At 45.5% G+C, this 13,658-nt stretch overlaps 1 protein-coding gene across 1 annotated transcript in view; it reads left to right on the forward strand.

The window, feature by feature from the left end:
• Window positions 1–4,033: 4,033 nt before the first annotated feature.
• The window catches only part of F8 (coagulation factor VIII), a 98,926-nt gene continuing 89,301 nt past the window's right edge, over window positions 4,034–13,658 (forward strand). The window contains exons 1-2 of the mRNA XM_090060562.1: window positions 4,034–4,103; window positions 4,369–4,530. Coding sequence (XP_089916688.1) covers window positions 4,370–4,530 — 161 coding nt within the window. The 5' untranslated portion in view covers window positions 4,034–4,103; window position 4,369. The remainder of the gene's footprint in view (window positions 4,104–4,368; window positions 4,531–13,658) is intronic.

Raw genomic sequence — 13,658 nt, forward strand, 5'->3', positions numbered from 1 at the left:
ACACTGGCTCATGGAGGGCATGGGGGTGTTTGGGTGGGTGCGTGGAAGCCCACCAAGAGACCCCCATAGTCATACAAGCAGGCACAGTGACAGGGAGCACACTGGGCTGGAGATGGCGTCACTGACTCAGCAGTGCTCAGCGATCTCTGGCAGCCTGGGGAGGCTGTGGTCATGCTGGGAGTATTGTTCAAGGGCCCCCAATCTGCTGGCCTTGGCCAGTGCAGGCAGTCTCACCCTCCCTCCCCCCTGCACCGAAGGCTGAGCTTCTGTTCTGTTTGCTCCTGATTTAAACTAGGGCACTTACAGAAACCTGCATAGTTTTGAGAGATTTTGAATGTTCTGCAGGGTTTTGAATGTGTGTACCTAGCTTTTGTCAGACAAGATACAGCATCATATCCTTTTCTTTTGTGGATGCTCATGTCCAGGTCCATGTTCTTTTCTGCCTCAACTCCCTTTTCTTACACTATTTTGCATTGTTCACAATGCCCACAGTGTCAGAGTGCTGTCCACCCTCTGTAGGCTTTGGTCTGGCCTACATGATTCACTTTGCCTGACAACTTCTAATTGCCTTATCAAGAGCAGTTAGTTCTAAGACTAGTTCTAAGACTTCCAGTAGTCTCCCTCTGAGTGTTATGGCTCAACTCCCAATCTGGTATCAAATCCCATGATCTGGCCTCTTACCAAGGACTCCATTAACACCTCAAACTTGCAAGATTCTAACTTCAGCCTTTTCTGTATTTCTTTATCTCCCTTTTCCATGCCTGTCTTCAGACATATTGGTCACATATTTATTTTATTCTTGCACAAAACTAAGTATTCCTCAGATTTCTGTAGTCCAGTTCATAGTTTGCTTCCTCTGCTTGAGTTAATGCAGAACAATTAAAAACATTAATGACACCTATACATGAGCAGTGAGGCTGCTCCAACACGCTGTAATTACAGCATGTTGGAAAAGACTCAATTAAATGAGTCTGCTGGAGCATCGTAATTACTGCACTCCAGCAGCTTCCAGTGTCTCGTGTATCAGCATTCTTGCACTTAAAAATGACTGCAGGAGCGCTTTATCTAAAGCTTATTTGATGAGCTTTAGGTAAAGCACCCTCACCAACATTTTTAAGCATGGGGACACTGCTACACAAGGTGCTTTAATTAGAGAGGCTCCAAGAGCCACTGTAATTAAAGTGCCCCCTTCCTCCCCGCCACACGCACTCCCAGAGCACATGTATAAATGCCCTAAGTGCTTTAGAACCAGCTCTTGTCAGCTATTAAGCTGCCTTCTGAGTATCTCCTTTTTGCTTTGAGATACAGTGTGAATTGCTGTTTAAACCTTCCCCAGTTGTCCTCCCCACTTCCAGAGAGTTTGATCTCCTGTCAGGGTTTTAAAAGCTCCATTCTTTCTCCTCAGGGTATTTTCATAGTTTGTTTCACTCTTGGTATCACTTGCTGATAAGAGCCACTACAAGCCAAACAGATCGACTGAGTTCTGCTTTATGGAGTGTTTGAGTTTTAATTGATCAGCTTTATATAATACAAACTTGCACACAACACAGGAGCCAATTCCTGCTGGCCCTTGTCAGAGACTCTTTAAGGTACCATTTCCCCACGCACCAGGATCACCAGCAGCTGCTTTGTGGGCCCCATTTCTCCTTTCCCCACCATGCCTGGGGGGCTCTGTTTGCACCTCCATTTTCCCCTTTCTGCTGTACCAGGATCCTTAATTTTCTCCCCATGTCACAGGTTCTTGTGTCCCCCCCATTACCTTTTCCATATACAGTTGTATAACCTGAGGGCTGAGGGTGGCAGTGGGCACAAGCCCCAGTTCAGAGGAGATGCCAGAATGCCAGGCTTCAGGAAGCTCATGCTGCCACCATCACACCACCGCCACAGTGGCACCTGTTTGAAGAGTTTGCACAGAGGCAGTAGCAGCCTGAGCTGCACCACTCCTGCATGAGCTCCTGCATGAAAAGGTAAATACTCTCTTCCCTCCTGTCTGCCCCAAGTACCCAAATTTCAAGCTATGCCTCTGTCCACGTGCCTCCCCATTCCCCCTCTTCCCTCTTTCTTCCCTTCTTTCCAGAGGTCCAATCAAACAAATACTATGTAAGGGCCTGGTAGACTTGTCAGACAAGGGACAGAGAAGTATAGATCTGTCCCAGTAGAACTTTTTCATTTTATATAGAAATTTGTATGTGCCTGAGCGCCTCCAAGCTCCTTGGGCATCTTGATGAGCAGTTAGACAGCTATTTACCTCATACCTGCTTTACTTCAGAGAACATGGTTTGTTGGATTGACTCATGGGACATTTCCCCACCCCATCTCATTTGCACAGCAGATGCTAAAGTGAGCCAGGGCATTGCTTTTCACCTTCCTGCCTTTTTAGTATTTGTTAATAGAGAGAGACAAACCAAGGACCTTGGTGTGAGATGGTGTGGGGGAAATTTCTAGTCATTAAAAATAATGAAGAGAAAAATGTGAATTTAAAAATAGAGAAAGATTTGCATAAAACATTTTGGTGAATCATATCTGAGCTGTTCTCCTAGACTCAGAGACAGAGTGAGAAAGTGAGTTTGCTTTGACCATACAGGAAGTAGATAGACACTGTGGTATGGTGTGTTTCCAGCTCTCTCCCCATTCTGTAATTGTCTCGCTGTTCTTCCCTATACCCAGTGAAGGACCTGTTTTATTTACAGTAGCCTATCCATGGGTGTTAAAGGAAGTGTGTGAGTGATTGTCAGTGGGAAGATGGGACTATTTGTGGTTGGGTAGCAAAGGCTGTGACATGCCAGTAAGAGACACATCATTTGCTAGCTGAGAGCATCCAAAAAGGGGTTGAAGGTATAACTATGGGGATATTTTGCATATGTAAACTAGTACCCATGATCCCCTTTAGTTAAATAGGCAATTGGTCCCTCTTGATTAGCATCCAATCACCATCATTGAATGAAGCTTCACAGGCAGAGGAATAAATCCATAATGCTCTTATTTAGCAGGATAATCTTATGCCTGAGGGAGGGCATAACATCTTTCCTGGTCTTTGTGACAATCAGTTGATGCCCAGATATATGAATCTGGATTTCCCCTTATGAATGCATATAATAACCCACAATGGGTCTAGTGCTGCTCTGATAAAGACAAAGCTCTTTTTATCTTCAGGTTTGGGCTCTCCATTATCAGGTGAAAGCAAAGCAGTAACTTTGTGGTCAGAATAGGAAGCAGCTAGGAAGAAGGCTCATTTTAGGGAATGTGTCCTGCTGCAGGGACCAGAATCACAAAGATTTGGATAAATTCACTCTCTCGAACTGTACCATCAGCTGTTACCAGTCAACATGTATTTCCTCAATATATGGTAGGTCATCTTCATGATCCATTAATTCTTTGGTTTCTCTGCTAGAGCTGCTGGCCAGAGACCCAGCTGTGATGGTGGGCTGGGCGATACGTCTTCTTACCCCAAGGAACTGGAACAAGACCTCCCTACTATTATGTAAATCATTCAATAGTGATTGCATGGCAGCAACTACTTCTGGGCTTTTCTGTGTTAGGACAGATGAGATTGCAGCGTTTGATCTCAGCACTAGAGGCATGCTGGTCACTGCAACTATCCCACCCTGCCCTGTGCATCAATATCACATGTTAAAGTCATATGTATCAATATTATAAAAACAGCTTGAAAACATACTCTTCCCTCTCTCTGCACTTCCAGAACTGCAGACCAGAACTCAGTGTCAAGTTCACATTTCACTCTTGTTCTGCTTTCTCTGTAATGGGCTCAACCCTGGATCAGAATGGTTCTCATGTTTGGAAGGAAGATGCCTTTTGCAGTTCAGGCCAATCTGTGCCCGCCACCTGACTGTGCTTGCCAGCTAGAAAAAAGAATAAAGCACCTCGCTACCCATAAACAGTGAAGAGGGCTGGACTCTCATGTAGCATTTGTCTTTTTCCTACTTAGCTGAGAGGGAAGGTGGGACTAGGCAGAAACCACGCCTAAATTTCCTTTCCTCTGACACCCTTCCTAACCTCTTTCCAAGGATCTGATTCAGAGCACACAGAAGGCAAAGCCAATTCACGCACACACCCTGCGGTTGGAGTCCTGCAGGGCAAAAGAGGTTAAAGTTTGCTTGCCTTCTCTTTTCCCTTTGTTTTTCCTTTCATTCTGTTGCTACCATCAGGAGAGACATCCTGTCATTTAAGCATGTTCCCCTTCACATCATTCTCTCTCCTGAGCTCACTGGAAAACTTTTCGGCCGTTTGACTAAATCTGCGGGTGCTGGCTCCACCTCCTTTTCTCCTGTGGATTTAAACAGCTGCATTGGAAGATAAAGATTCTTCTTGTCTTTCCTTCTGTAATTGTGAACTCTTTTGCCTCCACAGCATGGGGGCCACCATGCTGGCTGGAGTCTTGTGTTGCTTCCTACTAGGGTGCCTACTTCAAGAGAGCTTTGGCCTCATCAGAAGATACTACATTGGTGCTGTGGAGACAGACTGGGACTATGTGCACAGTGACCTGCTCTCTGTGCTGCAGGCAACAGCAGGGTAAAGCCATTTGTGTCTTAATATTTCATCTGTAATGTTTACCACTGCAATCAGCCATGCTGATATTTGTGGAAGGCTTGGCTTTGAGGAAGGTGGCACCTCAGTGGACCACAGGCATGGACCATAGTGGTGATCCTAAGGGATAAATGAAACCTTTTAACAGAAGAGTATACATATACGCAGAGAGGCAGGCACCTCACAGAGGCGCAGGCATGTGCTTCCTGGGGGATATATCTGCTCATGTGTGTAAACACAACTGTAGATAGATGTATATGATTGTATGTATGAATGCACCTACCTGGATATGAGTGTGTGTGGACATCTTCATCTATGTACGTCTCAGATGGTTTGTACATATGTTTGTGAGTGCAGCTCTATCACTGCACTGACAATGTAGTGCCTGTGCCCTGCACCTTACATCATTAATGACCTCTGTGTGACATGCCTGCTGAATGTTCCCAGCAGTTTAGATGTGTGGGAAATCCTGATTTATTCAAGGTTTGTTCTTCTTGTGGTCCACTTATGCAGGTATAAGTGACTGTGTGTCGTTCAAAATAGGGGAGAATTACACACTGTCACACACTCGGACAAACATATAGGCAGATACACACAAACATGCTCTCATATGAAGGATGGATGGGTTGAATCTGCATGCACACTGGTAGCTGGCTAAGGCAAATGGAAATGTATGCTTTGACGTTGATGTTGTAAGTTTCTGTCATACAGTGCAATCATATGCTGTGTCTTTTTCCATGCATTTTTAAATCTATTCTGCTCTTACATTTGTGATGCTCTGCACCTGGTACAAGTGAGATAAGGGTTGTTGTCCAGATAGTTGAGATGGAATTTCTCCTTCTACTCATAGGGTGCATCTACATGAGATGCTACAGTGCAGTACTACACCATAGTTTGTTGTTACTGCACAGTAGCATTGCCAGGCGCTAACTGCGCAGCGACAGTACTGTGCAGTAGTAATGAATTACTATGCAGTGTAGTAGTATCAGGAAAAAACCGCGCAGCTCTGGTATTGTGCAGTAACGCTGGTTATCACATAGTCATTTAGTACTTGCTTATCATAGGACTGCGCAGTAACAACTGTGCAACCCGCCACATGTGTAGACGTGGCCATGTTATACTTAGCAGGGTCCTGCTCTGCTTTGTGACAGAGGAGTGAGGAGACTGCACTGTGTGCATTCTCCATTTTATAGGGTTGTTGGTTGTAGCCGTGTTGGTTTAAGGACATAGACAGACAAGGTTCTTTGGGTAAATGCGGTATCTTTTATTAGACCAACTAAATAATTGGAAAAATTGTTCTTTGCAAGCTTTCAGGTATAAAGACCCTTCTACATCTCATAGATTTTATATCTCATAGATTATACAACTCATCCCGTAGATTATATGCAGTGCAGGTGGCAGTGCTTCTAATTAAGCTCTCAAACACTTCCCCTTTTTTCACCTGTTTTCAGTTGCTCATAATTTTGCCTAAGTGTAACACTTTGGGCTGATATTTCGTAGGGCTGATGTCTTCCTCAAGATGAACAGATATGCAAAGTTTTAGCTAAAACAATTTGGCTGCTTTTAGGAATGAGATTAGAGGAGAATGTGTTGTTTTGCCGCAAGATAATGGAATGACTGTGAGAATTGTTTTGAGAAGCTCCACTGCCCACATGCTTTAGCTATGGGATTTGGCAAAGGAGTGGCTGTAGTGTCAGGTCTGTGCTTTTAGCTTCTCATCTGCCAGCCCACTCAATTTTGGCTAAGTAACAAGTAGGGATCCTGGTTTTCTGTTAAAAAAAAATCACAAATACTCTGATAAAAATTGCAAATTCTCCAATTAAAACTCCAAAATCCATGTTGTTCCACAATTAAAATAAAATGCCACTATATATATAGGTATCAGTTGAACACAATGTTTTATAGATATGTTCATCATTTTAAAGCAATTTGGAAGCCTACCAGTGCCTGACTCAATACAGACAGTCCTCAACTTACAACATATCACGCTTACAACTTTTATAAATTGACACCCTGTTTCAAATTTACAACTCCAGTTTTGACTTTGCAATGCTTGATCTGATGCGATGCCACACCAATGAACAAGTTCATTGCATCGGTCATCTACCTGGAGAACATCTGTCCAAACTTCCTTAGATGCTTTCTTTAAGAAAGCAGACAAGAGTGCAGAAAAAACTGCAGCCAGGACTCCTGAGAAGATTCCAGCCAAGAACTCAAGAAAGAGCCTTTCAAAAAGCTCAGCAAAGTCACCTCAAAGAAGTCATTCCAAATCAATAGGATTGCTGTTTGTGTCTGTGTGTCCATGTGCACAGATTGTGACTAGAGTATGAGCATGTCTGCATGTGTGTCTGTGTGTGCATGTGGGACTGCACCAGACAGTGGGTGGTAGCGGTAGGCGCCGCATACAAGCTCCCCCCTCCCCTGCCCCATTCTTGGGAGGCAGCGGTGGTGTGGGGCGGTGGGTGGCGGTGCTCCAGTCCTACCTTCCCTCCCCCTACCACCCCTCCACTCCCAGTCATTCTTGACGGGCAATTGGTTAGTAATAAAATAAATTCTATATACCTGTAAATTTTGGCATTTGATTTTAGGTTTCTCATCATGGAAAATCAGAGCTCCCCTTGCCCCCTTCACTCACCAGGATGTGGGTCCAGCTGTGGCTGTCCCCCACTCACTATTTTGTGGTGCTGAGGAGCCCTGATATGCCCGTGCCCTGCCCATGCCATTGTCCCTCACTCCTGACCCCCAGCCCTGCTGGTGGCCCTCACTCCTGACTCACAGTCCCCTGGGCTCTGCTTTTAAGGGTCACACTAGTGGTGTCCAACCTGTGGTACATGTGCCTGGGCAGCCTCTTTGTGTGGCATGTAGAAGACTGGGGAGGGGGCAGCCAGCCCAGTGGCAGATAGACAAGGGAGAAGAAAGCAGAGCAGCAAATTGGGCAAGGAGCACAGGGAGCAGAAAGTAGAGAAGCAGATCAGGCAGGGGAAAGGGATAGGAGTAGTACTCGGTGAGGTCATGGGGTTAATTTTGTGGCACATCTGGAAAAAAGGTTGGCCCCCACTGGGTTATGTAGTCAAGTGTTCAAAAGTTAGAACATGCCAAAGCTGAGGTCACCCGTGTATTCCTAACTCACTTCCTTCCCCCCCCCAATAAAGTCTATAATTGCAAGATCACATCCTCTTCCACAGACACCTTGACTCATTCAGTACCTAGCAAGGAGGGTCCTCCAGGGATGAATCAGGGAAGTGTAGTGCGTGACTCAATTTTCTGTAGTTCTCTTGTCTCATTTATTTACTGTAATTGGAAGATGTGTATGAATTAGGCAGGTGGGAAGAAAAAGCAGGACCTCATAGTTAAGGTAAATGAACGCTGTTAAAGAAAATTATGTATCTATATGCCACAGAGCTCTTGTGGTTCAAATCTTTCTGTGCTTCAGTTCCCCATGCTTAGAACAGGGGTAATCATACTAATAATTCCACCAAATCTCATAGGAGTGTGGGGAACTACAGGCTGGGTAGCATTCAGGGGCCATGGTGTGTGTTCAGAAGGAAATGAACACTTTGTATTCAGTGAAGGGGTTGTTTTGTGTGGTAAATAGTGTCTAGGGCTACATACTAAACAAGGGGTGCATCTATACATTCATTAATATGCTTTTGCTACTGTACATTAAATTTAGTACCTCTAATGTGAGGTACTAACTAACTGTGCATCGGGCTGCCCTAATGTGCAGTAGTGAAATGTGCAGCACACTTTTTTAGTGATGCTTAATGCACAGTAGCCTAATTTTACTGCACATTAGCATATTAGCAAAGTTTTTGCTGTGGCACTCTAATGTACAGTAAAATAAGCTACTATGCATTAAAGTGTATTTGTAGATGTACCCAAGGGAGATAAAAAATAGTACTGAATATCTACCCATTCATTGCATGATTCAGGAGCCCTGTGGAAAAATAAGAATGTGATCATGGAATTAAAGACCATACCAGAAGGTATACACAGCTAGATTAAAGATGCGTAGGCCTCTTCCAGTCATTACCTAATTACTGAGAACTTCATGTTCTTTTAATGTGTTTTTGATTCATTGGTTAGTTGGTTTTTGGTTGTAGCCATGTTGATCTAAGGACATAGATTCATAGACATTAGGGGCTGGAAGGGAGTTTGCAAGATCATCGAGTCCAGCCCCCCTGCCATAGGCAGGAAGTTTGCTAGGATCAAATGATCCCAGAAAAATAAGCATCTAAACGCCTTTTGAATGAGTTCAGGATAGGTGCTTGCACCACCTCTGAGGAGAGTCTGTTACAGACCCTGAACACTCAGACTGTAAAGAAATTTTTCCTTATGTCCAGTCTAAATCAGCCTTCTAGAAGTTTGTGGCTGCTAGACCTTGTTATCCCTTGGGGAGCCCTGGTGAACAACTGTTCTCCCAGGTCTTGGCCTGGTGCACACCCCTTATCTATTTACAGGCTGCCACCAAGTCCCCCCTGAGCCTTGTCTTCTCCAGGCTGAAGACTCCCATGTTCTTCAGCCTCTCCTCATAAGTCTTGGTCTCTTGGCTTTTGACCATGTGGGTGACTCTTCTCTGGACTCTCTCAAGCTTGTCCATATCTCTCCTGAAGTGCGGGGCCCAAAACTGGATGCAGTACTCCAGCTGTGGCCTCAGTGCCACAACTGGAGTACTGAGTACAGTGGGAGGCTGAGTACAGTGGGAGGATGACATCCCTGGTTTTGCTTGAGATGCATTGGTGGATGCATGCTAGAGTTTAGTTCGCTTTGCCAGCTATGGTATCACATTGGTGGCTCATGTTCATCTTGTGGTCAATCAAGACCCCCAAGTCTCTTTTGGTCATGGCGAGTGTAGCACTGCCGAGCCTATAAGTATGATACTGGTTTTTCCTCCCAAGGTGGAGCACCCTGCACTTCTCTGCATTAAATGCCATCAGGTTTTGGTCCCCCCCACCTTGCGAACCTGCCCAGGTCGGCCTGTATCCCGAACCTGTCCTCCAGTGTGACCATCTTTCCCCATAGTTTAGTGCTGGCCGCGAACTTTGCCAGTTTGCATCTGATGCCTGAATCCAGATCATCAATGAAGAAGTTGAAGAATACTGGCCTGAGTACAGAGCCCTGAGTATACCACTAGTCATCTTGCACCATGTTGATTTGCTCCCATCAACTAATATTCTTTGGGTCCAGCCCTGGAGCCAGTTCCCCAGCCATCAGACCATGAGGTGGCTGAGGCTGCAGTTCTCCAGCTTAGCCACGAGGACATTGTGGGAGACCAAGTCAGGGGCCTTCTTGACATCCAGATACATGACACTAACCTTGTCTCCCTTGTCCAGGCAATATGTAACCTGGTCTTAGAAGGAGATGAGGTTGGTCAGGCAGGATCTTCCAACAACAAAGCCATGTTGGCTGGCACTCAGAAAGCTGACTTCCGTTAGCCTGCTGCTGATGGAACCCTTGATGATTTTCTCCAGGATCTTTCCAGGGATGGATGTCAGACTCATTGGTCTGTAATTCCCTGGATCTTCCTTCCTTCCTTGAAGATTGGGACCATGTTGGTTCTTTTCCAGTCCTCCAGTACCCCCTGAGTACCACGAGTTCTCAAATATCTTCACTAAATATCTTCACTATGATGTCTGCCAGCTTCTTCAGGACTCTTGGGTTCATTCCGTCCAGGCCCACAGACTTGTGGCTGTCGAGCCTCTCAAGGTGTTCTCCTACTTGATATATGTCAATTGAGGACCCATCTCCCACCCTCCGGATGCTTTGCATCCTATCTGACAGGGTGACCCCTTTTGATGGGTGGAAGACCAACACAAAGTAATTGTTTAGGAGATTGGCCTTTTCCTGAACATCAGACATCATCTGCACCTTTTGATTTAGCAGGGAGCCAATATTACCTTTGTTCTTCCTCCGACTTCCCACATATCTAAAGAAGATCCAGTTGTAGATGGAGTACCACGAGGTCTCCATTATCCCAATGAGTTCATAATCATTGTCTCTCAGGAAGAGAGCCAGTTCCTCTTGCTTGTTTCCCAAACTCCTAGCGTTTGTGTGCAGGCAGCTGAGCCTGCTATGGGAAGCCCTGGGCTTCCCTGTGCATTGGGACGTGATCTTTCCTGGGCTGTCTTTGGAGTCAGTTCCCTTGGGCTACATAACCTATTAGTACTGTGGTTGTCATGACCTGAGCTAGAACTGTTAATTGACCCCCTCTGCCCCCCGGTGATTCTAATTTAAAGCCCTGTCATGTAGGTCAGCCATCCTGGCTAAGAGCTTCTTCCCTTTCAGGGGGAGGGGAAGGCCACCCCTCCCCAACAAGCCATAGCCTCTTTGCTTCTCATAGGCAGACAAGGTTCTTTGAGTAGATGTGATATCTTTTATTAGACCAACTGAATAGTTGGGAAAATTGTTCTTTGTAAGGCAGAAACACCCTTCTTCAGGCATGTAGAGATTCTGCTGGTGAATTGGTTAGTTGTGACTTTTATTGGGTGTAATATATATTGAATCTAGGAGCAGTCAAGCCAGATCACTGCAGTTTTAATCCAGAGGCTTGATTCTGTCCTCTGTTAAATTCAAAGTAACACTCTTGACTTCCATGGGCTTCCATTCAGTTTCCACTAGTATCACAGGGCAGGATGTAGCCCTATAACCCTTATTCCACTGGCCCAATATTGTTCAATGATAGGGAAGCCATTCCTCACTTTAACATGGGGAAAGTGCTCTTCCCTGTCACAGTGACTGCAGAAGCAATGGTTTTTGGAGTTTCTTTGTGTTGCTGTTGGGGATACATGTCTTATCTTTGTGAAGTCTCCGAAGAGTTCCCCTCCCTCTCTGCTCTATATTTTCCCACTTTTTCAAGTTACTTTTGTCCCTGAATCCTCTCACAGCCACAGCCTGACCCTTCTCTCTCTACAGTAGGGTTGTCAGACTTATGGACTGCAGGCTAGACTGGCCTGTGGATATCATCTGGTTTGTGGGGCTGGCAGAGGGGCAGGAATTTGCGTGCAGGGCAAGTTGCGGTAGGGCCTGCCACTGAAATCTAGGACATGGAACCCCACTAATCCCCAAGATCACCACCGCCACTCTCCCTTTCACCCTCAGCACTGTATTTGGTTCTTTGCTACAAAGGGCCCCATGGTCCAGATCTGGCCCAGGGAAGAGAAGTGGAGGGGTGGGGTGAGTTTGAAATCCCTGCTTTACAGCATCTCTATATTCTGCCTATGCCTCTCTCTTTTTGTCTGTTGCTTGCCTGGACCGGAGCAATATTCTCCTCTTCGCCTTCCATGCTCCTCTCTTCTCTCCAGAGCCTATCTAAATAGTCAGAACTAAAACCATCTTTATCACAGCCCTGCTGTACCACCTGTTTCTATCATGATCCCCTTTGTTCCATGTCTCTTTGGAGGATGCAGCAAAATATTAAGACTAAGAATTAGAGGAGAATTTTGCTGCAACTTGAATCAGAATAGTGGACATAAGATGCCAACAATCCCTGATTAGATTCAGGACATTGGTATCTTATGTTTTGCCTTCCTCCCCAGTGGACACTGAAATTTGTAAAGTCCCAGTGAATGCCAGAGGCCATTCTGGGGATGATACATCACAGCTCTGGAGAATGCTGATTGGCAACTGAGGCTATTGTAGGAAGTTGCACTTCCCAGAGGTGGAAGTTCTGGAACCGTCCTCCATTCACAGCAGTACGGTCTTGGATGGTTCAGAGGTCTGTTGTGCCTTCTCCTGGGTATAAGTTTAGGAGGCCTTTGATAAATGAAACCACTAAGATACATCAGCCTCTGGCTATGGAAACTAGCCTTAGAAATTCCTGGCTTGGTATTTGTGTTTTTTGTTTTTACATTCCTTCCTTTCAGTCCAAGAGACGGAGCCTAATTGGTGATTCCTGATCTGCAATGTGTCACCTTTTCTGGGGATGTACCAGGGAACTGTCTGTACTACCAGAACCTTGAGCATCATGTTTTGGCCTCCAAGCCTTTTGACCTAAGAATACTGGACAAGTCTTTAGGCCTTTAGCAAGACAGCAGCACACACTGTTTTCCTTGGCTGCCTGAGTTCTGAGGAGATTAGAGATAAGGAAGCCTAACAATACTGACGAAGCATTCCAGGGACTTACGATGTGCCTTTGCTTAGTCTACCCTTTGGGTGGGAGTGCCACTGAAAGCTGAAATGTAGATGTGCTGCCAAAAATGTTTGGATCTGATGTCCTTTATCTGAACTCTCACCTCACAACCGATCACAAACCACCTTGACTCTCCTTTGAATTCCTAGATTTTTTTCTGAATGATAAGGCAGCCCTGGCATGGGTGCTCTAGCATCATCCCATGCATAGTTGGATCCCGCACCCCCCTCCTCCGCCTCCCCTCCTCAGTGCTAGTTTTAGGCTGGTGCCAGTCTAACAGCTTCAGTGGAATTACTGTTTATCAACTGCAGTACAAGCAGGATCAAGCTGTACAGCTCTGAAGTCCTCTTTCATTTCCTACCAAAGCCTGTTTTTATATGTAATCATTAAAACAGTCTGGATTTATAACAGTGGAATGACCAGAGTCTTTCCCTTCTCAGCTGCCAACTCAAACCCAGTATGGTCTATGTTGGGACTGAAAGATACTATAGTCTTAACAGTAACTGGTGGCTTGTGCAAAATGAATGTGGTGGGTGTGTCCTGATGAGTGCACATGTGCAGGGGTACACATTTCCTGTTGGACAAATAGCAACGGCTCATATTTGTGCCACTGATATTTGTCCCTGGGTACACTCCTGCACGTGCACTCCAGCACACAGCAAAGTGATCTGGGTGGAGTAGGGGAGGCTGAGGCCACCTCAGTGGTGGTTTTTTTGACACTGTGATTTTCTGGTATCAAAAAACCTTCCGCACTGCTAATAAGCAGTGCAGAGAATTAATGCATTTTCACTGTGTGCAGTTTGAGGCACCTCAAACTGCTTTCAGGTGCCACGAACTGCATGTGCACACTTGTTGGGATGTGCCTAGTGGTCTCAAACTAGTTGCTAGTAAATGAGGAGTTTGTTTAGCACAGAGGATGAGGAAGAGTGGGCCATGAAGAAGGAGACAGCCTACTTTGGGCTTTGTTACTTGCCACATAGGGCTG

The sequence above is a fragment of the Crocodylus siamensis genome, chromosome 8 (assembly GCF_052110815.1).
Source record: "Crocodylus siamensis isolate JL-2025a chromosome 8, ASM5211081v1, whole genome shotgun sequence".
NCBI lineage: Eukaryota > Metazoa > Chordata > Crocodylia > Crocodylidae > Crocodylus > Crocodylus siamensis.